General features: G+C 41.1%; 1 protein-coding gene and 1 pseudogene across 2 annotated transcripts; both read left to right on the top strand.

Annotated features, from left to right (window-relative positions):
- Nucleotides 1–1,459: 1,459 nt before the first annotated feature.
- On the top strand, nt 1,460–9,362 carry mapk12b (mitogen-activated protein kinase 12b). The gene is made up of 12 exons (XM_084910271.1): nt 1,460–1,783; nt 3,657–3,786; nt 3,927–3,985; nt 4,067–4,178; nt 4,269–4,298; nt 5,330–5,377; nt 5,469–5,583; nt 5,685–5,756; nt 5,996–6,075; nt 7,835–7,913; nt 7,989–8,162; nt 9,110–9,362. Exons 1-12 carry the CDS (start codon nt 1,665–1,667, stop codon nt 9,172–9,174), a joined length of 1,083 nt encoding a protein of 360 aa, XP_084766397.1. The 5' UTR covers nt 1,460–1,664; the 3' UTR covers nt 9,175–9,362.
- A 377-nt stretch (nt 9,363–9,739) lies between these two features.
- Nucleotides 9,740–16,071, top strand: LOC146369047 (uncharacterized; annotated as a pseudogene). Its single transcript, XR_014797404.1, has 8 exons — nt 9,740–9,782; nt 9,839–9,995; nt 10,894–10,947; nt 11,099–11,341; nt 11,453–11,710; nt 15,105–15,353; nt 15,453–15,556; nt 15,787–16,071. The product of XR_014797404.1 is annotated as an uncharacterized LOC146369047 (transcript).
- The last annotated feature ends 7,691 nt before the right edge of the window (nt 16,072–23,762 follow it).

Below are 23,762 nucleotides of genomic sequence, written 5' to 3'. Positions count from 1 at the left end.
ACCTGGGCTACAGAGAAGCAGCACTGGACTGTTGCTCAGTGGTCCAAAGTACTTTTTTTGGATGAAAGCAACTTTTGCATGTCATTCGAAAATCAAGGTGCCAGAGTCTGGAGGAAGACTTGGGAGAGGGAAATGCCAAAATGCCTGAAGTCCAGTGTCAAGTACCCACAGTCAGTGATGGTCTGGGGTGCCATGTCAGCTGCTGGTGTTGGTCCACTGTGTTTTATCAAGGGCAGGGTCAATGCAGCTAGCTATCAGGAGATTTTGGAGCACTTCATGTAGGAAAACACCAGCGAATAGAAAGATGCTGGAAAAATACACAAAGACGATCAAAGTTGAATAAAAGAGGGAAAAAAAATTGCAAGAGCCCCCACACAAAACACAGAATTTGTTATTGGGGGCCAGTAATTCAGAGATGACAGGCTAAGCAGTATATAGCAAACATAAACAGTATTTTATGAATAATGTGATTAAAAGACACATTGCCTAGCATCTTTTCTCCCTCACATCACCAGTGAATCCTCCCCTTCTTTTAAGCATGTTTCAGTAAAATCCTTCGCATATTTGGATTTCTGTCGTGTCTGCAGCTGTTCCGTCACATCTTTATCTTCCCCCCAAACACTAGCAATTTTTATACTTCCATTGTTTCACTTTTTCTGCTTTTGTTGTGTTTATTTAACATCCACTGTGTTTTTTGTGCTTTCCAGAAATTTTCTACAGTTGCAGTGCGTTTGAACTCTCAGAGCCACTGTAGAAGGAATTCCAAAAAATAACATTTGTGTAGCCAATAATTAATTAAGATGGCTGAACATGGATTTTGCTCAGACATCCAATATTTTGGATTTGGGGTCAAGGCACCCCATGCGCCCACTCTGGACATGCCCCTGCTAAAAGCACTGACATGTATATCAGGTATTTAAACTGAGGTGCACACAACCAGGTGTAAAAGAAAATATAACTTCAAGGTTCAAGGTTCAAGGTTCTTTATTTGTCACATGCATAGTTATACAAGTATAACACACAGTGAAATGTAGCCTGACACGCTCCTCGACATGTGCAAAAATGGGGGGGTAGAGGAAGAACATTATATATATATATAAACAGTATATACATTGGGTGAATGTGCAGTAGTAGCAGCAAGCAGGTGAATTCTGTACATTAATATGAATAGACATCTGACTATTTTACAGAATAGACAATATAAACATATTTAAAATTAAAGGAATTTGGAATGTACATTGTGCCTTGTACTTATAACTCAAAATAATATCAAGATCCTAAAAAATCCCCAAAACAACAAAAAACAAAGCTTACTGACTTTATATTAGAAGCCAAGGTTAGCTCTGAAGGGATGCATAGCAGGGGGAACCTAACCTTATAGGGTGGACAGATGTTTTGCAGTCTTTCCCCCACATTGTAGACACACCCACGGAGTGCCATGGGCGACCAGAAACAACCACTAACAATTCAGTGCACGTGAGTCTGCGTGTGCTTATGTGTGCGTCCTGGGGGGGCGTGAGTATCGACCCTCCAAAGCGCACAAGAGATCGCATCTGGAGGAATTTTGCGCCCCAGCAGTTTCTACAGCTGCTCTTTACTGTGGAACTTTTATTTCTTCACATGAGAGTTTGGAGCGGAGCCGCAGCCTTGTTCGTCGGTAGGGTATGGCTGTGCGCTCCAGGACGGGGTTCTACAGGCAGGAGATCAACAGAACCGTGTGGGAGGTACCGGAGCGGTATCGAGACTTGAAGCAGGTCGGAACGGGAGCATATGGGACTGTGTGGTGAGTTATGCAAGTTGTAGCTGAAAGTTTTGACAGAATTTGATTAAAAAAGAAAAAATCTGTTGTGTTGGACTGATTGTCAACAAACTCAACCTATCCTGTGCGTGTTATGCAGTTGGACAAGTCTGTTAGACTTTAAGCAACGTCTGTGTACATACTGTGAAAGGCTATAAAGTACAGTACGGTCTGAAAAGTCTTGAGCCTCTTTTCATTTCTTTATATTTTGCTTCCAGGGAGCCAGGCTTGCTTGTAATTTCTAAATTGATTCCTCGGGATTTCTCAAAATCTTTCAACGTTTTTCTTTGGCTCCTTTTTGACCCATTTTCAGTCCAGTCCTTGTACCTGACCATTTTCAGAGGGATTATTTTCCTTGCTTACTTGTTCGCTGATTGGTCAGCAAAACATGAAGAAAACACCTAACTCAAGTGTTGCCTACATATAACAGTCAGCTTAGCAAATAATCAGTTTTGCACTTTGTTCCTAGCAGCTTGTTGCAAAAACACAACATTTGTTCCTGTTTCTTCAGTTGAATCTATGAGAAATACCAAAGTAACACAGTTGGACAGGCATGAAATGTTGCCTTGCACCAACAAGGTAATTCCCAAAGTGCTATTAGCCAAAAACTTGGCATGTCTTAGCAGCATGTGCAGTGTGTTGTTAAAAAAAGAGTCCTGTCCTTAAGAAACTGGAAAAAAAAAACAAAACAAGCTGACACAGGACCTGAGAGATGCACTCTCATCCATTTACTGTTTATTGAGGGCGGCTGTCAAGGAAGGAGGACGAAGAGAAATTACACCAGAACTGGACTGAAAATCAGTGGAAACGGGTGTTGTGGGCTGATGAATACAAATTTTAAAAAATGATTCAGAGGACAGCACAGAGGTACAACAGCAAGTGTCTACAGCCATCCATAGAACATGTTGGAGGTTCTGTCATGGTTTGAGGCTCCATTTTAGCCAGCTGTTGGAGATCTCGTCAAAATGGATATTGATGACAAACACATTGCCAATTGTATGTGTTTGCATTGGCCTCCCCAAGAGTCCGGACCTCAACACTGTCAAAGCAGTGTAGTATCAGTCAGTCAACATCCAAAGAAGAGCTTTGAATGTCTGTCCTGAAGACTTCTTAAAGAAACTACAAGGAAACTTGCCAAAGAGAGATCAGGCTGTGTTAAAGAATTATGTTGGACCTACCAATTATCCACTTTCAAGCTTATTAGAATTATAAATTCTGTTTTTGGCTTATATGCTTTATTTCCACGTATGTTTTAACACTTGTCTCAATAAATCTCTGTTTCCATTTCCCATTTTTCTAGGAAATTGTAAATAAATGAAAAGCGACTCAAGATTTCTGCACAGTACTGCATCTTATGTTGCAATAAAAGCCTATCTAAGCATCAGGTCCTGGTTGTATGTGCTCTTTTGGTCAGTGGTCTCTCCACAGATGGCTGTCTAGGGCCCCTCTTTGCATTGTGTACTGTGACTGAGGGTCAACAAAGAAAACCCACCCCCAACTCTTATTGTTAGGGTCAAGCTAAAGACCCTGAGTTAATTCCTCAGAATGCACTTTGTCTCCAGTCACATTGCAGTCTACATTTTTTCCCACTGCAGACACGGTGACTTGTCCTGCTAGGAAAAGCACAAGTTTGCTTAACTGGGAAATACATCCACACACACACTAAAAACGGGGCAGGTGCCTGACTGAAACCAAGAACACAACAAAAGAAACACATTTCTATGGAAAAAACATGGAAAGATGCAGTTGTTTCTGGTTTTAATTCAGATCATTAAAAAACATTTCATTGTGCAATCGGGGTTTGTAATTCCAGTATAAATTCCAGTCTGACAATAAAACCTGTTTTCTTGCTCATCAGTTCAGCATGGGACCGCCGGATAGGGACACAGGTGGCCATCAAGAAACTCCACCGGCCTTTCCAGACCAAACTTTTTGCCAAAAGGGCCTACAGAGAGCTGCGACTTCTCAAACACATGAAGCATGAAAACGTAAGACGCGGGAACAGCAAATAGGACTCACATTATAGCAGATGTTGAAGTTCATGCTTGAAGGAGAAGAGATGTGATTAAATATCATTCCAGTCGGATTTTATTGAGCTTTTTTTTTTCTCCTGGCTGGCTCTTATCAGGTCATTGGGCTGTTGGATGTTTTCACTCCTGAAATCTCACTTGACCGGTTTCGTGACTTGTAAGTTTCTCTCTGCTCTCCTTAACCACTCTTAAAGAATCAGACAGAGCTCATTTGAATTGATCCCATGCCTCTCCGCAGTTATCTGGTGATGCCGTTCATGGGCACCGACCTCGGCAAGCTGATGAAGCTGGAGAGGTTATCGGAGGACAGAGTGCAGTTCCTCGTCTATCAGATGCTGAAAGGACTCAAGGTGAATGAAACCCTCATGAAAGTTCTTGAAACAACAGGAAAGTGTTTCAGTGAGCTGATCTGATGCCCCCTCTCTCTGCTTTCTCCACAGTATATCCACTCAGCAGGGATCATTCACAGGGTAGGTGACCTTTGACCTTTTAGACTATGAGCTTTGGGGGTGGCGGGGCTACTTTCTCTTTTTTATACTCGGTCCCATTCATCTCGATTCCCACACAGGGAGCTTTGTTATGTGAGTGTGTGCGTTTGTGTCTGATACGCTGACTGTTAGATCGTGTTATTGAAATGTCTATTTTCAAAAGCCTTTCCTTGATTTTTCCTGCCTCTCAGAGAACTGCTTATTAGAGCAGAAAACGTATCAATTACTGCTAAAAAATGTGTCCTTTTTTCACCCTTGCTAGCCCTGCTAAAGAAACAAGCTTTCCAATTCCAAATCCTTTGTCCTGCCTCCCTCCGTTCTCTTCTTCTCCCCTCACCACCAACCACTCACGGCAGATGCCCCCCCCCCCCGACCCTGGCTCTGCCAGATGTTTCATCCTGTTAAAAGGGAGTTTTGTCTTCCTACTGTCACCAAGTACTTTCTCACAGGGGATTATGTAATTTAATCTAATAAATTTTAGGGTATTTATGCATACAATATAAAGCACTTTGAGGCAATGTCTGTTATTGTAACGGCAGTCTGGCGAAGAAAGAGCGGCTAGTGGGTCCAGCGGGTATGTGGTGTGTAGGTTAGCTGGATAACTCGAGGCCAGTCAGTTAAATCGAACAACAGACCTTATTTGATGTTAGCAACATAAGACCATACATGCCAGGTCTCCACGGCTCTCCTCTGTCCATACTTACATGTGCGGGGATGGGTAGTCCCCGGTGCCATCGCGTTACAATGATGAGGTCTCTCTCTGAACAGACTGCTCGGCTGTAATGGCTGCTGCTGCACTCACACACACACTAGGAGTCTCCCCAACTACTAATAGCAGGACAACACCCCCTAGTGGTGCTGTATCACAATAATAAGGGTTGTTACATTATACATTTGTGGAATGTAAATAAAATTGAGTTGAATTCCTACTTTTAATGACTAATGTTAAACCTGAATCACATACTGTTTGTATCTCTTGGTCTCATTGGTCTTAACATTTCTTTTCACCACAGGATCTTAAACCTGGAAATTTAGCCATTAACCCAGACTGTGAGTTAAAGGTAATGCCGAATAACATGAAGATGTATCGATGTGAAGTCTCTAGACGTAGTCACGTTCTGTGTTAAAGTTCAGTTATTTCCTCCACTTCAGATTCTGGATTTTGGCCTGGCGAGGCAGGCTGATTCTGAAATGACCGGCTATGTGGTGACACGGTGGTACAGAGCACCAGAGGTTATCCTCAACTGGATGCACTATACGCAAACTGGTACAGCTATCTTTCTTATAGGGATGGGGGTAAAAATCAGGGGGATATATTTCTTTCTTAATCCAAAATTGCAGATAAAGATTCTTTGCTTTGGGTTGCAGTGGATATCTGGTCGGCAGGTTGCATAATGGCGGAGATGCTGCTGGGAAAGCCGTTGTTCAAAGGCAACGACCGTATCCTTCACCATGTTAGTCTAGCGTGTAACCCTTGCCATCTTTTATATGCAGTCTATGTTTAAGACTAACCACCTGAATCCTTCACTTCACAGCAAAATTAAGACTTATTCCCCATTTTCCTATTTTTACTGTCTCTTCATGTTGATTCCATTGTACTTGCAAGCTGAAAAGAAAGCTCACAATTGAATATCAAAAATCAGTTAAACACACCCTTCTTAACCATATTTCACTGTCAGACCTGGACCAGCTGAGGGAAATCATGAAGATTACAGGAACCCCATCTCCTGACTTTATTGTGAAACTACAAAGTCAAGATGTAAGTAATAACCCGGGGTTACAGTTCCCTTTGAGTATGAAACATTGGCTGTAAAGTTGAAAAAGGGGAGGGCTGTAAAATATATGCAATTTGCTCTCTCAGACCTCAAAGGGAAAAGCAGCTGTGGTCAGTCTGGTTTCATAGTTGCTATAATGCATTCCAATACAAAGTTGGTCACAGCGTTTTCACAGTTCTCATCACAAAAAGATGCACAGAAGTTTATCAAAACCATTCCTTTTTTCTCACAGTATGTTTGAAACACATATTTTTCAGATTAAAAGCACAGGAGTAGCTGTGTTTAGGACTTTCTCGGCACTGGGAGTCGAGTGCAGTGCATCTTCCTTGCCTATTTTCTTAGTTACTGTAATGCTCTATTTTTCGTACCATAAGGCGCACCGGATTATAAGGTGCATTAAGTGAAACAAAACAGTCAGATAAGTCAAACTTTACTCAATTCATTCTTCTCGCTACTTCCACTTCCGTACCATTGATTCATTAATGTTGAATTCTCTCGCAGCTGCTCGATTCCCATGTTGTTGCAGTATATTAATGACTAACCTCGTATTGTGGATGGATTATCTCAGTTGTTCTCCTGACTTAAGTTTGGTCCGTTTACAGCATCCTGCCATGCGATTGCATTTGTCCCTAACCATCGGGAACCCTCGCATAAACCTTTATTGAGTGGAAAAAAGTTAGCGTTCATCCTCCAGCTTCACTGTGCTTATGTTATGCTAACATAGCTGTGTTGCGAGCGATCACGTAGCACATCGTTATATACCAGCTAGCCAAATTCAGAAACCCTACAAATGTCACTGCTGTTTAGTTTTCTGTCTTCATTTATGTTGGAAGTGATAGCAGAGCTGTACGTTTGAATTTTTTCAGAAATCTCTCAGTCAGAACATGCTATATCATGTTTAGGTGGAAACTAGCGAGCTAACTTCCTGCTAACTTCTAACTCCATTAAATTTAATAAATTCTGTTTTCATGGATGCCTGGATGTTAAACTTAATTGTTACACCTGGTAAAGCAGCAACACTGATCATTTTATTAAAGATGAAAGAATTTAGACAGTTTTTAATTCTCAGTGATGCTGCAGTGTTCGTTTGACTTTGGGACCTGAAGCGGACGGAATTTTGGACCCAGATTACACAGAGTCCGCAAGGCTTCTGACTACGGTAGCCACAATCCTCCAACAATCCATCAAACGGTGCGTCTTCATAGCTTACCAAAGTCGTACTAAAACATTTTTTGACAGATTTTTAAGAGCCGTGTACTACATAAAATCGGTTTGAGGTCAGTAATCACATCCAGAATTCATTCATAAGGCGCACTGGCGATTTTTGAGAAAATTAAAGGATTTTAAGTGCGCCTTATAGTGTGGAAAATACGGTACATTTCGCCAAACTGGTGCATCCGTCTTATTCTTGTATTCTACATGAGTAGCACTCAGGTGACATTTGCATTGAATTAGACTTTAAAGAATTACTTTCCTGTGTAGACTTTAATCAAGCATGTGGAAAGGTCACCTCTTATGCTCAATTCCATTTCCAAAAGTTTTAATCTTGTTTTGCATTAGAGTGATTTGGTGCAGCCCCCTCCTCCTTTTAAAGCAACTTTCTCATGATTGGTTGCCCCTCACAAATAGAAGGTTTGAGCAGTAAGTGGGTGGGGCTTGTTGAAATGACAATAGTAGACATATGTGCTGTCACTGATTTAATATTTCAAAGTATCAACCTTCTTCCTCTCCCTCTGCGAACAGGCCAGAAACTACATCAGAAGCTTACCAAAAGTGCCAAAAAAGGATTTGCACTCAATTTTCTCCAAAGCTAGCTCAAATGGTACGTGATCATACACCATCCATAAATTACACTAAGCTACTATCATCCAGAATATGACATGTCTCTGCATTACAGCTGTATGTGTCTTGGAAAAGATGCTGCTTCTGGACCCTGACCAGAGGCTGAGCGCTTCTGAGGCGCTCGACCTCCCTTTCTTCAGTGAGTTCAGAGATACGGAGGAGGAGACCGAGGCGCTGCCATACGATCAGACCCTAGACAACACAGAACTGCCGCTGGACCTGTGGAAACGTAATAAAAAAAATACTGGAGTTGTTCAAAAATATTCTGAAAGAAATATGAAAGAAGTCTGTTGAATCCAGAATCGAATGTAAAATCATGTTATCTTAGCTTAAAAGACCTCATAAAACCGTATCTCCTCTACATCACACTATCAGATTGCTGGCTTACTTGTGGTTCTGAGGGTATTTAAAAGTAGAATGGGAGGTACAGCTGTCACGACAGATGGCCCCGCCCCTCCCTGAGGCTGGTTCTGCCAGAGGTTTCTTCCTGTTTAAAGGGAGTTTTTCTTTCCCACTGTCACCAAGTGCCTGCTCACAGGGCTCATCTGATTGTTGGGGTTTTCTCTGTATATTTGTAGGGTCTTTACAACATAAAGCGCCTTGAGATGACTGTTGTTGTGATTTTACATTATATAAAATAAAATTCAATTGAAATTAATCGAGTTGCGAAAAACCTATTACTCAGCTGTTAATGTTTTGGCACAGACCTTTACTGTTTTGGTCCTTTCCCCCCAATTCTCCTTTTTTTGTTCTATTCTGCAGCCAGCAGTTGTTCTTCAGGTTAAAAAAAACAAATCTAAGAAAGCCTCTAATGCTTCCTGGTTAACACCAAACAACCAAACAAAGTGGGGCATTTAACTGCTGAAGAACCAGATTTTTCCTTTAGATAACCCCAAACATACAGTAAAGATGTATAGATAATAGATAAAAATTGACAATGTGAATGACAGTAAAATAAAATAAAATTAAAAAAATTCATTCCATGAAGTTGCAGTACCTTCCCTAGGCCAAAAGAGGTCAGTGTACGCTAATCTTACTTGATGCAGATTTCAAATCTAATAATACATAGAAGCTGCCTTGATTCGTAACATAATCAGCAAGGGGGGCAGTGTCTTAGTTGTTGAACTTGAGTTTAGCATTGCTGTTAATAACAGTTTCCTCTTTTGTGTTGTGCAGGTCACACTTTCACAGAGATACTGACCTTCAGGCCACCCAAGGACTCGAAAGAGACGTCACTTTAAGAGCACACACACACACACACACACACACACACACACACACATTCTTACAAATAAAATTGCACCTACTTGCACCTACACCCAGAAATATTCTTTTCCTTTGACATGTAGTATTTGTGTAGAAAGACTGAATGTTATTAGTTTGTCAAAATGTTTTCTTTCAATAAATGTGGTCTATTCAGTTGTTTTAAGTTGTGTTAAGTTGTTGTGTTGTAGTTTGTTATATGCATGTGTTTGATTAGTTTGAGATATATAAAGTGCTTTGAATTGTCAATAAGACTAGAAAACTGCTATATAAATGCCTTTCTATTTAAATGTTTGCTGTTCGAGTGGTCAGACCTGTGACATTTCCTTTTTGGGCTACTCTCTACAACTATCACCACCCTAGATTCAAAGCACTCCTTTTATCTGGCTCTGAGCCTGTAGCCCAAAGATGGGAGTACTGCTGCAGTGTAATTCTCCACTCTTTAAACTCAGCTTCTGGAAAACTGACCCAAGGTGCACAAACTCATCCATCTAAATCGGTTATACATAGCTGATGAAATTCTGAAACCTTTGTGTAACCACTATGGGTCGCACTGTGCTACGAAACAAAAGCAATGGATTGCTCGGTGACGAAGAAGGGTGATTTCTTTTCAGCTCTTACTGATATGAGCTGTGTGCTTAGTCACGTTGACTGGCTGCCTGACTGCTCTGTGTCAGTGGACTGTTTCCCGGAGATACACTTCAGCTTCGTACAGTAAAAATGGATAATACCTTCACATCCAAACCAAAAGGAGAAAACACAAATGTCATCAGAATTTCTGTGTTTCTGTTTCTGGCAGGTAACACAATCCTTCGCTGAACTCAAATGTAGCTGTGATAAAAAAGTTAGCGTGGTACACTGTACATAGGGCTAACGCATTTCTATTGACAGTTAACCTTTTTCCGCTTTTTCAGTTTTGTTGCTGTTTTTCCAAATTCTTAAGTTTAACATTCTACATTTATCTACAAAAGCATGCTACATAAAAAAGTAAATTGAATCACGTTAGACATTATGAGCACTATTATGTTTGATTCTTAAAATATATTTTGCTATCGTATATTTTTTGTATAACTTTAAGCTCAACAGCTGCCAAGTTAGTAGTGGGTAACTTGTGGATCCATGTGAAGATTATTCATAAAAACAATTTGAAGGCTATGCAATTTATTTAAGCCTCCCAAGTAAAATAGTTAATAATATCTAGTTATCAGCCTGTGTAAGCCTATGCATCAGTAATCCAAGGAGCTTGGCAAGAAAAGCGGCTGGACTTCTTTATGGTGAGGTGAGGTGAAATGAAGTCCAGTTGTTTTTCTTTCCAAGCTCCTTAGATTAGCATGACCTGGATGACTGAGAACCTACACAGATATATGCATAGGTCTATGGCCATGATTAACAAGATAATACTAAAATGGTGTAATTATAAACACAAGTACAGAAGAAGTGTAAAGTCAGCACAGGGCCTGCAGTAATGCTACTTTGCTAACGTTAGATGATTCTTCACATACCTGTTAGCTTCAAATAAGCAGCAAGTAGAGTTGATTAATAAAAACAATCCCAAATAAACAAACTTGTTAACAATCTGTTCCTTACCTTGTATGACCAAAAACCCCCCCAAATAGCTGATCCTTTGTTTAGGCCTACATTTTCTTGTAAACTTAAAAGCTTACACGTTTTATGTAGTATGCTTTACTGGTTGTTAGGCTTTCACCCAGTACTGTCTTCAGATGGAAAGCCCTCTGAACTGGCTGACAGTGGTAAGTGATTTTACATTTAATTCAATACAAGTCTTATGCTAATGCTGTTCTAGGTATCATCATGAACAATATATAATAAATGAACTGTAACTGTAAAGAAATTTGAACATTATGTGCAATAAAGTACTAATTTTTGTGACATTTTCTGAAGGCTTGAAACCAGTCATTATTGGCCCAAACTATGTGACGGTGGGTGTGCCAAGCAGCATTGAGTGTGGTTCCAGTTGCGGGACATGTACCTACTCCATGTCTCTGGATGGACAAAGTGCCGTGGGTCAAAGCAACATGCTAGCCTTTACTATTAATAGTTGGGTACCTTCTTTAACAGTGACATGTACAGTCTCAGGCGACAACGGGCTGAGTGCTACGGCAACAAAGAACATCCAGGTGTTAGGTATGAGCTTGTTAGATCTTAGCAGTTCACTGAGTTATTGTCATGTGAAAAATTAGGTACACTAGCCCATACTGGTTCCACTAATGACAAATATATTTTTTTCTATCATAGCTGGACCTACCAATGTTTCCATTTCAGGCCCCAGTTTGATGAATCCCACAGTGAGCCATACCTATAATTGCTATGCGTACTGTCAGCCATCCTGCTACTACAGCTGGAGGACAGATAAAGGCCCATGGATCCGTAGTCAAGGAAATGTTGTTTCTATCACTCCTCGGGAGATGGACACCTCCAAAACTGTCACCTGCAAAGCCACCAATCGCATGTCTGGGCTGTTTGCCACTGCTACTCAAAACATAGCGGTGACATGTAAGTAAAGATTTGGAGACAAATGCAAAACTGGGAGCAAATACCTTTACACAAAGATTATTTTACTAATAAAAGAGGGATATGGTCATAGCTACTTCTTAAGTTCCAGTAATTTTTTTTAAATAGAAGAAATCTGGAAGTTGAATATTTAAAGAAGATTGTTACAGACGGTTAGCCTGCCCAAGCAGAACTGCAAGCCTTTCATTTGCTAACTCTAAAGTTTATAGGTTTAGATGTTTTGTACCATATTTAATCTTCTACAAAAACAGAAGTGTCAAAGGGACTTGCTTTATGTAGTGATGCACCAATTCATTTTTTTTTCCCAAGAACCATAACTGACAGTATAGACAAAAATCATTTTTTCTTCAATGCAAAACTATTAGGTTCATAATAAAGATTTACCCCAAACTGCAGTAAGTTCTAATATGTTACCACACTTAAACAACGTCAAACAAAATCACCTACTACTGGAAAGAGCTACAAATGATGAAAAAATGTTTTCCAGATATTAAAATAGTTGTTGTACATCCCATTTTACCTTACATATTCAACCATACCTAACAAAAGCAAGAGATTTGTGTACCAAAAGTTGCACTGATCCTCTTTATTCATCTCACAACTGCTTTGATCCTTTTCTTTTACCAACCCTGCTGGCTGGCTCTGACCCATGGATAGTAAATTTGTATCTAAGAATTATAAATGGCTAACAATAACCCTAGCTGTGTCCCAAAACGTAGGCTGTATCCTTCGGAGGCTGCATTTGAAGACCGATTATGTCACAGCCAGGCGACGAGGGCTGTCCCAATTCGTCGACTCCTTCAAATGCGGCCAACAAATGCATCCTTCATTTCCCCGAATTTGAAGGATGGGTCGGGTGTGTCCTTCGTGGCCCACCATATCCCAGAATTCATAGCGCGGCCCAGCCAATTCCAGTTTCCAACAATGGCGGCAGCTACTAAGTTTTAATATTACTCTGATTAATCTTTCTGGGTCACAAAATAAACTGTTAACATATTTTCAGGCGAGAAAGTAGCTGTGTAAACGTCAAATATCTGCTTGGTTTATCAAGACATCACATATTTGCAAAAGTGCTCTGACATTTTCGGAGACGTCTGTTACCAACCCTAGCCGGGGGGTTCAATGGTCAATTGGGCCGGTGAGAACAGTGGACTCCCGGCTTCATCGTTTCCAGACCCCCGCGGTCTTTCGCTACGCAGGTTAAACATGATACAGTGGCTGCAAAAGTATTCGGCCCCCTTGAACTTTCCCACATTACACATTACAGCCACAAACATGAATCAATTTTATTGGAATTCCACGTGAAAGACCAACACAAAGTGGTGCACACGTGAGAAGTGGAACGAAAATCATACATGATTCCAAACATTTTTTACAAATAAATAACTGAAAAGTGGGGTGTGCGTAATTATTCAGCCCCCTTTGGTCTGAGTGCAGTCCGTTGCCCATAGACATTGCCCGATGAGTGCTAATGACTAAATAGAGAGCACCTGTAATCTAATGTCAGTACAAATACAGCTGCTCTGTGATGACCTCAGAGGTTGTCTAAGGGAATATTGGGAGCAACAACACCATGAAGTCCAAAAACATACCAGACAGGTCAGGGATAAAGCTATTGAGAAATTTAAAGCAGGCTTAGGCTACAAAAAGATTTCCCAAGCCTTGAACATCCCACGGAGCACTGTTCAAGCGATCATTCAGAAATGGAAGGAGTATGGCACAACTGTAAACCTACCAAGACAAGGCCGTCCACCTAAACTCACAGGCCGAACAAGGAGAGCGCTGATCAGAAATGCAGCCAAGAGGTCCATGGTGACTCTGGACGAGCTGCAGAGATCTACAGCTCAGGTGGAGGAATCTGTCCATAGGACAACTATTAGTCGTGCACTGCACAAAGTTGGCCCTTATGGAAGAGTGGCAAGAAGAAAGCCATTGTTAACAGAAAACCATAAGAAGTCCCGTTTGCAGTTTGCCACAAGCCATGTGGGGGACACAGCAAACATGTGGAAGAAGGTGCTCTGGTCAGATGAGACCAAAATGGAACTTTTTGGCCAAAATGCAAAACGCTATGTGTGGCGGAAAACTAACACTGCACATCACTCTGAACACACCATCCCCACTGTCGAATATGGTGGTGGCAGCATCATGCTCTGGGGGTGCTTCTCTTCAGCAGGGACAGGGAAGCTGGTCAGAGTTGATGGGAAGACGGATGGAGCCAAATACAGGGAAGAAAACCTCTTGGAGTCTGCAAAAGACTTGAGACTGGGGCGGAGGTTCACCTTCCAGCAGGACAACGACCCTAAACATAAAGCCAGGGCAACAATGGAACGGTTTAAAACAAAACATATCCATGTGTTAGAATGGCCCAGTCAAAGTCCAGATCTAAATCCAATCGAGAATCTGGCAAGATCTGAAAACTGCTGTTCACAAACGCTGTCCATCTAATCTGACTGAGCTGGGGCTGTTTTGCAAAGAAGAATGGGCAAAAATTTCAGTCTCTAGATGTGCAAAGCTGGTAGAGACATACCCTAAAAGACTGGCAGCTGTAATTGCAGCAAAAGGTGGTTCTACAAAGTATTGACTCAGGGGGCTGAATAATTACGCACACCCCACTTTTCAGTTATTTATTTGTAAAAACTGTTTGGAATCATGTATGATTTTTGTTCCACTTCTCACGTGTTCACTTTGTGTTGGTCTTTCATGTGGAATTCCAATAAAATTGACTCATGTTTGTGGCTGTAGTGTGACAAAATGTGGAAAAGTTCAAGGGGCTGAATACTTTTGCAGTCACTCGGATAACTTAAAAATGTAATTGTTTGGCTTTTTTTGGTGTATTATTTTTTTTGGAGTAAATTGGTTTGGCTGAGATCAAAGTTATTAGATTAAATTAAACTTTATTAATCCCTCGGGTGGGTTCCTCTGGGATTTTCACACAGCTGAATAAATGTCAAACAGAAAACTGATTAAACAGAAGTGTGAGATGGTCGAGAATTTACGCCAGCGTCCGGTTATATTTAGATAGCAAGGAGCAGATGGCTGAGTTTATTTAACTCCACCGAGACGACGGTGACGTAGATCTGGAGGCTAGACCGTCCCATTTCACAGCCTCGCACTTCCGGCCTTGTCGATCTTCGAAGGACCCGGTCCACGTAGACCGCAAAGGCCGGGTCCTCCGAAGGATGCGGCCTACGTTTTGGGACACAGCTACAGTATAGCTAGCTACTAGCTACCTTCCTAACCTAAGAAACAGAAGTGATAAGCGAATGTTTGCTGTCATGACAAAGGTTTGTTGGTAGTGTGTTTAAAGAGATATTGACGAGGTAATTGTATATTAACTTTGTACGACAATGTGTTTCACAAATCATCTTTCTTTCAGTTGGACCATCAAAGGTTCAGATTGAAGGCCCAGACGTTGTAGAAATTGCGGAAACGTATAAATACGTGTGTACTGCCGAATGTCACCCTTCTTGTCGCTTCCTGTCGTCTGTGGACAGTCAGACCGTGAGGGGCAATGTGATCGAGATGACAGTGGATCATCCGCTTAAATCGGTGACTCTCAAGTGTGAAGCGCAAAATACTGCCTCAAGGAAGACAGTTACAGCCCTAAAAACGGTACAGATGAAAGGTAGACAGGCTGAAAACCATGGTTTGATGTAAAGCTTACAGGATATTAACTGTTTTTACTGATACTTGACTCAGATCTTTGCTTTCTGTTTGTGTTCAGTGATAGACCACAGTCTGTCCACTCGCCCTGAAGAAACTTCAGCCCTGCTGCTCCTTGCCTTCGGCATTGCTGCTGCCTTCACACTGTGATTGAGTACAGAACAGGTGAGGCTCTTCATGTTGCACGGGAGACAATCAGTTTATTATCATTATTAAATATTACACAAATAGTTTTTGGCTGTAGTAGTAGTAGCATGTTTATTATTATGTTTGAGTATTATTATTATACAGTATTTATTATTTGGTAGCATCAGTTTAGTGTCAATAACATTTTTTTTTTAAGTTTTCATCAGATAAATAATTTATCTTCTTGTCTCTGTGTTCTTTTCTCTCAGATCTTTTTTAGGCGCTGAGGATCAGTTTTGCGAAGAAATGGCGCTGAATTGCTGACTCACCTGTAGCCTAGTGCACATTGATCTTATGCATTTGCCTCACATGTTGTTAATAGGCGGATCCCTGTTTGTACTTGATAAATTAACTTGAAATGTTGTCAATATCAAAGTATGCGAAGGGAGTGTGCGTACAAAGCTGACATTCTTCTGCACTAATGCAATTTAAATGTGTACAAAGAACACATTCTTCTTCTGACATGTACAAAATTATCATCTCTATTAATAAAAACGGACCTACTGTAGAACTCCATGACAATCTTTTCTTTAATGGTTTGGGTCAACCTAGAGGCAAACACTTATATCTGTATAAATGGAAAATCAGTGCTAAAATAAATCATAACTAATCACTATTAATCCATGTGTGGTGTTATCAGCTTTACTACAGGAGCTGAAGCTTCTGAAAAGGTAGAAGTATTTCTAGATCTAGACAAGCTGTTTAAATCACAAAGACGTAAAATATATTTATATAAAGCGCCTTGAGACGCTATATAAATAAAATTGAATTAAAATTGAAAAATAGAATATAGTTCAGTTACAAAAGTTGTACCTGGGAAACTTTTGCTTTGTCACCCAATCAAACCATCAACAAAAGAATAAAAGCTGGTGAAGTCACACATATTTGAGTCATCTCAGTTTCCTACTAAATCAGTAAATAAGAAAAGTTAATTTAATGAGAAAAAAACTTTTTTAGTGTTATATTTTTAAAGGCGATGGGTAGCAGGTGTGTTTCACTTGGCCTTAGCAACATTTAAAGCCAGGAGAAAATGTGAAAAAGTTCAAATTTCTATTATTCATTTATTTATAAAATTTGTTGCATGTTTACTGGTTTGTCACACTTGAGATTAAATGAGGCTGTTTGTGACCCGTAAACTGAAATGACTTTCACGCCCCTGCTTTATCAGAAGAAAGAATGAGTAACCAGCACAGCCACAGTTTCCTGTTGATAAGAATCTGCACTTAATGAGCAGTCAAGTGTTATTTAATTTCACAATGTTTGCAGTCTCAGGGAAAATGTCATATGTTTCATAAATCTGATCACATTTAGAACTTTATTTGCGGTTACCTATGAACTAATCTGTGGGAAACATTTAAGTGTGTTAAATGTTTCCCACACTTGTGCATTTAAAGGCTGTAATCTCATGTCACAAAGAGCACTGGCAATTAACACTGAGCTGCTAAAGGCGCAACAAACTTTTCATTTTGGTTTTATAAAAAGAAATTTTGAAAACACCAAACGACACCTCCACACTGACACTGTAAATCATCGCAGGAAGATGACCTGCACGTATTTGCTCTAACTGCAATAACTAGCAGATTAAGTATTTATTAATTCTATATCTTTTCTGCATAAAGTCAAACCTCTTCTCAGTAAAACTGTGAATTATTTTGCTGAAGATGTGATGAATTTTAAGTATCCTAATACACATTATAAAAAAGTGTAATATAAATGTCGAATGATTCAGCTCTGTATTAGGTCTCATTACTTTTAAGATGTGAAGCAATTTCCTCATCAGCAGTAAAAAAGAAAAAGACTAGATAAAAACAGAAACACCAAATGTGACTTAAATTTGAAACAAACATTAATACTGTGATTTCCAATTAGCCCAACTATATATACATGGTTATACAAACAGAACTTTCTGTTTCAGATGTATGGCCTGTGGGTATAGGCATCCAAGAGTGTCAGAAATGCCACTGTGCCGGTGGTTAGCACTGTTGCCTCACAGCAAGAAGGTCCTGAGTTCAATTCCACCATCAGGCCGGGGTCTTTCTGTGTAGAGTTTGCATGTTCTCCCTGTGTTTGAGTAGTTTCTCTCCGGGTACTCTGGCTTCCTCCCACAGTCCAAAGACGTGCAGTTACTGGGGATAGGTTAATTGGTAACTCTAAATTGCTCATAAATGCGAATATGAGTGAGAATAGTTGTCTGTCTCTATGTGTTTGCCCGGTGACAGACTGGTGACCTGTCCAGGGTGTACCCTGCCTCTTGCCCTAACACAGCTGGGATAGGCTCCAGCGCCCCCAGCAACCCTGAAAATGATATGTGGAAGAGAATGGATGGATGGAAAAAAATGTGACTATGAGACAAACGGATACTGTAAGTGTGCTGTCTCATTAACTAGAGTAACTAGAGCCACAAAGGAAAATCTAAAATAAAGTGTGAAATACAGAAAAATAAATAAATAATCTTAGGAAAGAAAGCTGGACTAACCATTGTGTGTTTGGGATAATAATTTTGAAGTTCATAAAAATCCTGGCAACTTGAATTACAACATATCTGTGATTAACTAGGTTAACTATAAAATTTTAGCTTCAATGGCAAGTGTTTCTACCTTGGCCACATAATACATTTATTTATAGGCGCCTTTAAGACCCTCAAGGTCACCTTACAATAACACAAAAACAATAGCAGCAATAAAATACAATAAACATGGCAAAATAAGATTTAGACATAAGGTAAAAAAACAAAACAAAAACACAAGCATGAAAGTATAAAAGCTGAGCAAGGTAAAAATGAACTAAGACAGATCAGGTGTATGCAGTTCTGAATAGATGGGTTTTGAGACGTGATTTAAAAGTGGAGAGAGACTTTGTGGTCCGGAGATCTGGTGGAAGTGAATTCCAAAGCCTTGGGGCAGAACAACTGAAGGCTCTGAGTCCCACTGGAGTCAGGCGAGCAGGTGGAACAAACAGAAGGGAAGCTGAAGAAGAGCGGAGTGTACGATGGGGTGAGTATGTATGGAGGTCGGATAAATATGGAGGAGCGAGGTTATGAAGCGCTTTGAAAGTGAGAAGCAGGATCTTGAAATTGACATGGAGGTGAACTGGAAGCCAATGGAGCTGTTTAAGAACAGGTGTTATATGTCTAGTGGATCTAGTTCTGGAAATAATACGAGCAGCTGCATTTTGAACTAACTGCAATTTAGGGATGTATGAGGTAGACCACAGAGAAGAGAATTACAGTAATCTAAATGAGATGGTGACAAGAGCACTGATAAGTATGGCGGTACTGTTTGGAGCGAGTGAGGGACGAAGGCGGTTAATATTACGGAGATGAAAGTAGGAAACCGAGTGATATTATTTATATGTGCTGTGAAGGACACAATGCTGTCAAGGATGACACCAAGACTCTTAACCTGAGGCGAGCTTGTGACAACAGTAGACTTGTAGTCAAGACCGCCAAGACCAAGACAATACCAAGACCAGAGGGTATCAAGACCAAGACAAGTCCAAGACAGACCGAGTCAAGACCAAGACAAAGTTGAGATGAGACCAAGACCGAGACGGAAGTCTTTAAACTGCAGCCAGATGTTGCTTTGTTTACGGGTGTCAGGCATATTTATGTGTTTTTGCGATGCACTCGCACAGCCCTCCTCACCGCTGTCCACTGTCTGACTCACTTACTGAGAGAAGAGACGCACGCTCCACTTAACTGTCGCGTCTCTCACCCTCTCTGTTTTTCACATAATGATATATCCTATATCCTCGCATGTGATTGGCCACAATATGGGGGGAATGGAGCATAGCTGAGCCACTGTGTGAGAGCTGAGCAGCGAAAGGAAATTAAGTGAGGAGCCGGCTCTCGCTCAAAGGGAGTCGACTCTTCTGATTCACTACAAAGAAGAGTGAGACCGAGACAAGACCAAGACCACGTCCAAGACCGGTCTCGAGACATCCAACTCTAGACAACAGAGTTTGGATAGTGAAAGACTTCAGGTTGGGTGGGAGAGTAGCTGTGGATTTGGAGGTAGAGCTGGGTGTCATCTACATAACAGTGAAACTGGATGTTATGCTTGCTGAAAATATTACCTAGGGGTAGGAGATAGATGACAAAAAGTAAAGGACCCAGGACAGAGCCTTGAGGTACACCGGAATTAACTGGAGTAGATTGGGATTTGTGAGTGAGTAATTGAACAAACTGTGACCGGCCAGAGAGATAAGAGGTAAACCAGGCGAGTACTGTACCATTGATGCCAATAGATGCTAATCTGTGAAGAAGGATGCGGTGGGAGTGTCAAAAGCTGCTGTAAGGTCAAGGAGAATGAGAATGGTCCAGAGTCAGCTGCAAGCAGAAGATCATTAGTGATTTTTACTAGAGCTGTTTCTGTACTGTGACATGAATGGAAGCCGGACTGAAACTGTTCGTACAAGTTATTTCCAGTGAGATGATGAACCTGTGCAGCCACTATCTTTTCCAGAATTTTGGCTAAGAAAGGTAGATTTGAAATTGGCCTGAAATTATTTAGATTGGAGGGATCTGAACCATTCTTTTTCAGTATTGGGTTTATTATTGCAGTTTTAAGAGAAGAATGAACAGAACCAGATATAAAAGAGAAGTGTACGATATTAGCAATCAGTGGGGCAAGAGACAGGAATGAGAGTTTAACAAGATTAGTCGGCAGTGGATCGAGTTTACACGATGATGACTTTAACTTAGTAATTATGGAAGATAGCAGAATTATTGTGGGAAGACAGTTGAGAAGGACAAAAAATGCAGATAGAACAATTGACCATATCACAGGATGAGGGCAATTGTTGATAAAGATTCTCAATCTTGGTATAAAAAAGTCCATAAATTTGTTGCAAACTGCAGCAGTGTATGTATGGCAAAGGTATCTGGGGGTTTAACAATATTATGTAATGTAGAAAACAAAGTGCGAGTGTTTCCTTCAGCGGATTCAATAACAGAGGTGTAGGAGGTAGATTTAGCATGATGAATAGCTTCTTTATAATATTGTATATGACTGAGATACATGTCCTTATGAATAGTAAGTCCTGTTTTCCTGGAGAGACGTTCCAGGTGGCGTCCAGTAGCTTTAAGTCGGCGATGTTTAGATAAATACCATGGGGCAGACTGAGAGAAAGAAACAGTTTGAGTTTTTTGGGAGATGACCACAGGGATCGGATCCCTGCTGTCGATCCTGTGATTCCGTCTGGATCCACGGTGGACAGACTTTCGACGCGGGTGCCAGGCAATGTTCGGGTGCAGTAGTAAAGCCGGCGGAAGGGTCGAGAGGTGCTGGAAGCGCAGATAGAGTAGCTCTGATGCCGAGTACCTCAGAGTGGAGGAGATGGGCTGGAGTATGGACTGCAGAACAAACCCAGCGAGAAGAGCCCGGAAGAGCAGCACCTTAGCAGTAGCCATGATGTAATACAGTCCGGAAACCGGCTGTCCGAAGACAGCACAGCGGCTAGTGGCCATAACTAAAACTACCATTGGCCTTTGACTGTCTTTTATGAATGCAGCATTCCTGAGATACAATTGTAGCAACACAATTAATGCTTTAATGTATTTTGATAGTGTTAGGGTTAGCATGTTTGTCTAACACATAAAAGGCCCCAGTTTGCTGGGAGGAAACAAAACTCCAACCTCATGCAGGGGATTCACTGTCAGTTCCAAGAATGGACAAATATGAGGATTGTCTCAGGAAGGGTGTTTGGTGTACAGGCCAAAAATTTAACCCTGTAAGACCCAACCCATCAAAAAATAGCGAGAAAATTCAGATTTTTTTGGAACTGAGATGTTTGTTAACCCTTATAACAAAATCCACATTTTTTTTTGCTTTATCATGTTGTGTATGATATATTTTTATTTGTGCTGTCAGCGTTAAGCTCGTTAAAATGAGTTGACGCCATAACCGCATTAATGCAGCAATGCGAGTTACCGCGGATCGCCCCGTGCATGGGACTACAAGGCGTCAACGCGTTAGCGCGGTTAGCTAATTAATTCAATTCAATTTTATTTATATAGCGCCAAATCACAACAAAAGTCGCCTCAAGGCGCTTCATAGATACAGAGAAAAACCCAACAATCATATGACCCCCTATGAGCAAGCACTTTGGCGACAGTGGGAAGGAAAAACTCCCTTTTAACAGGAAGAAACCTCCGGCAGAACCAGGCTCAGGGAGGGGCGGGGCCATCTGCTGCGACCGGTTGGGGTGAGAGAAGGAAGACAGGATGAAAGACATGCTGTGGAAGAGAGACAGAGGTTAATAACAGATATGATTCAATGCAGAGAGGTCTATTAACATATAGTGAGTGAGAAAGGTGGAAAGGAAAAACTCAATGCATCATGGGAATCCCCGGCAGTCTACGTCTATTGCAGCATAACTAAGGGAGGATTCAGGGTCACCTGGTCCAGCCCTAACTATATGCTTTAGCAAAAAGGAAAGTTTTAAGCCTAATCTTAAAAGTAGAGATAGTGTCTGTCTCCTGAATCCAAACTGGAAGCTGGTTCCACAGAAGAGGGGCCTGAAAACTGAAGGCTCTGCCTCCCATTCTACTTTTAAATACTCTAGGAACAACAAGTAGGCCTGCAGTGTGAGAGCAAAGTGCTCTAATATCATCTGTTCAAATCTGCATATTCACTGTGAATCCACTGTTTGTTCATTTTATCTTGTGCTTTTATTTTATTGTTCTTATTCTGCCATTGTTTTACTAAGTGTTTTATCCTATTGTAAAGTGTCCTTGGGTGACTTGAAAGGCGCTCATAAATAAAATTTATTATTATTATTATTATTATTAATAGGGTGATATGGTACTACAAGGTCATTAAGATAAGATGGGGCCTGATTATCTAAGACCTTGTATGTGAGGAGCAGGATTTTGAATTCAATTCTGGATTTAACAGGAAGCCAATGAAGGGAAGCCAAAACAGGAGAAATATGCTCTCTCTTTCTAGTCCCTGTCAGGATTCTTGCTGCAGGATTAGCTGAAGGCTTTTCAGCGAGTTTTTAGGACATCCTGATAATAATGAATTACAGTCGTCCAGTCTGGAAGTACTAAAAGCATGAACTAGTTTTCCAGTGTCACTCTGAGACAGGATATTTCTAATTTTAGAGATGTTGCGCAAATGGAAGAAAGCAGTCTTACATAATTGTTTAATATGTGCGTTGAAGGACATGTCCTGGTCAAAAATCACAACAAGGTTCCTCACAGCGTTACTGGAGGCCAAGGTAATGCCATCCAGAGTAAGAATCTGGTTAGAGACCATATTTCTAAGATTTTCAGGGCCGAGTACAATAACCTCAGTTTGATCTGAATTAAGAAGCAGAAAGTTAGCGGCCATCCAGGTCTTTATGTCTTTAAGACATTCCTGCAGTTTAACTAATTGGTGTATGTTATCTGGCTTCACAGATAGATAGAGCTGGGTGTCATCTGCATAGCAGTGAAAATGTATGCTATGTCTTCTAATGATGCTGCCTAAGGGAAGCATATATAATGTAAACAGAATTGGTCCCAGCACTGAACCCTGTGGAACTCCATTATTAACCTCAGTGTGTGAAGAGGACTCTCCATTTACATGTACAAATTGGAGTCTATTAGATAGATATGATACAAACCACTGCAGCACAGTACCTGTAATACCTACAGCATGTTCTAATCGCTCTAATAGGATATTATGGTCAACAGTATCGAACGCTGCACTGAGGTCTAGCAGGACCCTCACGGCCCCCCTCCTGGACCCCCTGCAGTTTGCATACAGAGCCAACAGGTCTGTAGATGACGCCATCAACATGGCCCTACACTTCATCCTGCAGCATCTGGACTCCCCAGGAACCTACGCCAGGATCCTGTTTGTGGACTTCAGCTCTGCCTTCAACACCATCCTTCCAGACCATCTCCAAGGCAAGCTTTCCCAGATGAATGTGCCTGATCCCATCTGCCGGTGGATCACTGACTTCCTGACGGACAGGAAGCAGCATGTGAGGCTGGGAAAGAATGTCTCGGACTCCCGGACCATCAGCACCGGCTCCCCTCAGGGCTGTGTTCTTTCTCCTCTGCTCTTCTCCCTGTACACCAACTGCTGCACCTCCACCCACCAGTCTGTCAAGCTAATCAAGTTTGCAGATGACACCACCGTTATTGGACTCATCTCGGACGGGGATGAGTCTGCCTACAGGAGGGAGGTTGAATGTC

The sequence above is a fragment of the Perissodus microlepis genome, chromosome 17 (genome assembly GCF_051167445.1).
Source record: "Perissodus microlepis isolate ML-2025 ecotype Zambia chromosome 17, ASM5116744v1, whole genome shotgun sequence".
In the NCBI taxonomy this organism is placed as follows: domain Eukaryota; kingdom Metazoa; phylum Chordata; class Actinopteri; order Cichliformes; family Cichlidae; genus Perissodus; species Perissodus microlepis.
Note: the sequence above shows the minus strand (reverse complement) of the source record. Positions and strands in the feature narration are given on the sequence as shown.